This window comes from Sipha flava, unplaced genomic scaffold, assembly GCF_003268045.1.
Source record: "Sipha flava isolate LNK unplaced genomic scaffold, YSA_version1 19983_pilon_pilon, whole genome shotgun sequence".
Classification (NCBI taxonomy): Eukaryota; Metazoa; Arthropoda; class Insecta; order Hemiptera; family Aphididae; genus Sipha; species Sipha flava.
This window is the reverse complement of record NW_020272781.1, coordinates 1-1,743: the sequence shown is the minus strand read 5'-3', so window position 1 is coordinate 1,743 and position 1,743 is coordinate 1. Positions and strand designations below refer to the sequence as shown.

General features: G+C 23.5%; 1 protein-coding gene across 3 annotated transcripts; it reads right to left on the bottom strand.

Moving 5' to 3' along the window:
- On the bottom strand, window positions 1–1,679 carry LOC112681908 (the record flags this gene model as incomplete). Of its 3 annotated transcripts, none has more annotated exon segments than XM_025552262.1 (6): window positions 1–119; window positions 208–351; window positions 851–979; window positions 1,051–1,149; window positions 1,264–1,410; window positions 1,572–1,679. In XM_025552262.1, coding segments are annotated over 5 exon segments (447 nt in total). In that variant the 5' UTR covers window positions 1,265–1,410; window positions 1,572–1,679.
- Window positions 1,680–1,743: the final 64 nt, after the last annotated feature.

Genomic DNA, 1,743 nt, shown 5'->3' with positions numbered 1-1,743 from the left:
GCTGATTTAATTAAACAACTTTCTTCTATTTTTTTTATCCATTTGTTACAGTTTTTGACCCAAACTTTCAACATCATAACTTATTTTAGAAACTACTTGTAATATACGTTTAACAATTTCTGTAATAAAGAAAAAAAGATATTTAACAATAAGAACAAATTTATAATAAAACAATAAAGAAAAGGACACTTCTAAATTTATACTAACCAGTATCAAAGCTTTGCATAGTAGAAGGAAGTACTGATGGTGCCACTATTTCAATGTTATCTTGTAGTAAAGGTGTAGACCTCCCACTAGACCCTTCTTTATACATATGCTTTTCTGTGTATCTAATATTTATACCACTTGAACCTAAAACTTACCAAACTAATATATTCCCTATTTTGTTGTGCATAAAAAATGCGAAGTGAATACAATTAATAATTGGCGTTTTAGTAAAAAATATAATTGAAATTTTTTATTATATTTTATAATTATTTAATACAAACAACTGATCTATACATAAACATACATTTACTTAGCTTGGCTTTAACTTTAAGTATTTGAGATGCAAAAATACCTAATTAATATTTTATAAGATTATATATATATATATATATATATATTTATATAGCTCAACCTTATTGAGTGTTAATTTATGAAAATTATCTACATGACTACATGTTTCTTTGAAATTAATGCTTACTTCTAAAACTCATATAACTTACCAACAACATAAAACTATATCTTTTTGAACTATCAATAATTTTAAATGCATTAAGAACTGGAGCACACATTTTTACATTTTATGGTACATATACTTATACTGATTTGATCACTTATTAGTTATTATATAACTTTTATAACATACCAGAATTATATTTATTTGATTTTTTAGGTTCATTCATCATATTGTTTGATGGATAGTCATCATTAATTTCTGAAGTTACTTTAAATGGGGACGAAGAAGTATAAACTATAGATTGTTTGACATTTGAACCTACAAAAAATAATATTAACTGTTAAATATTATATACATTATTTTTGTCTAAAATCTTAATTAATAATTACCCAGGGAATTACCAGTAACTGTAAAATCCGGTTGAGCAGAATAATTAACATATGGTTTATTTACTGTATTAGACATCTGAGGAGTGTTCAGTGAAAGCACTAAATTAATAAAAAAAAAAATGAATAATATAAATATAATGATTTTAATAACAAATACCTATGAAGTATTACAATATAAAATTAATCTTAAAACATAAATAAGTATTGAGGTACTTTGGCGTGTAGAATTCTCAGCTTGATAATAATTAGTAGATTTACATGCTTCATCAGGAGAATTTGAACCATTTGAATTTCTATCAATTTCATTGGAATGACGTTTTAAATTGAATTAACGACTTGAGATGAAATTATCTGAGTCATCTAAAACATACACAAATCCAACATTAAAATACTCAATAGTGAATACTTAAATATCTAAAGCTTAAAGAATTATTTTTTATTCTTAATTTTAAATATAAAAATCACATACTAAATTATTCATACATTTTAAAATGAATAAGTCAATAGTATATAATTACTACCTTCAAAAATATAATTGGAGTCAAAAAGCTTTCTTTTGCATGTTTTTGCTAATAGTACACTTTTCAAACTTGGAGTCTCAAATTTATTTTAACATGATCTGAAATAATAAATGTATTGGTATCTCAAATATAGTCCACATTAAAATCTTAAATACTTATTTACCTTTTTGAA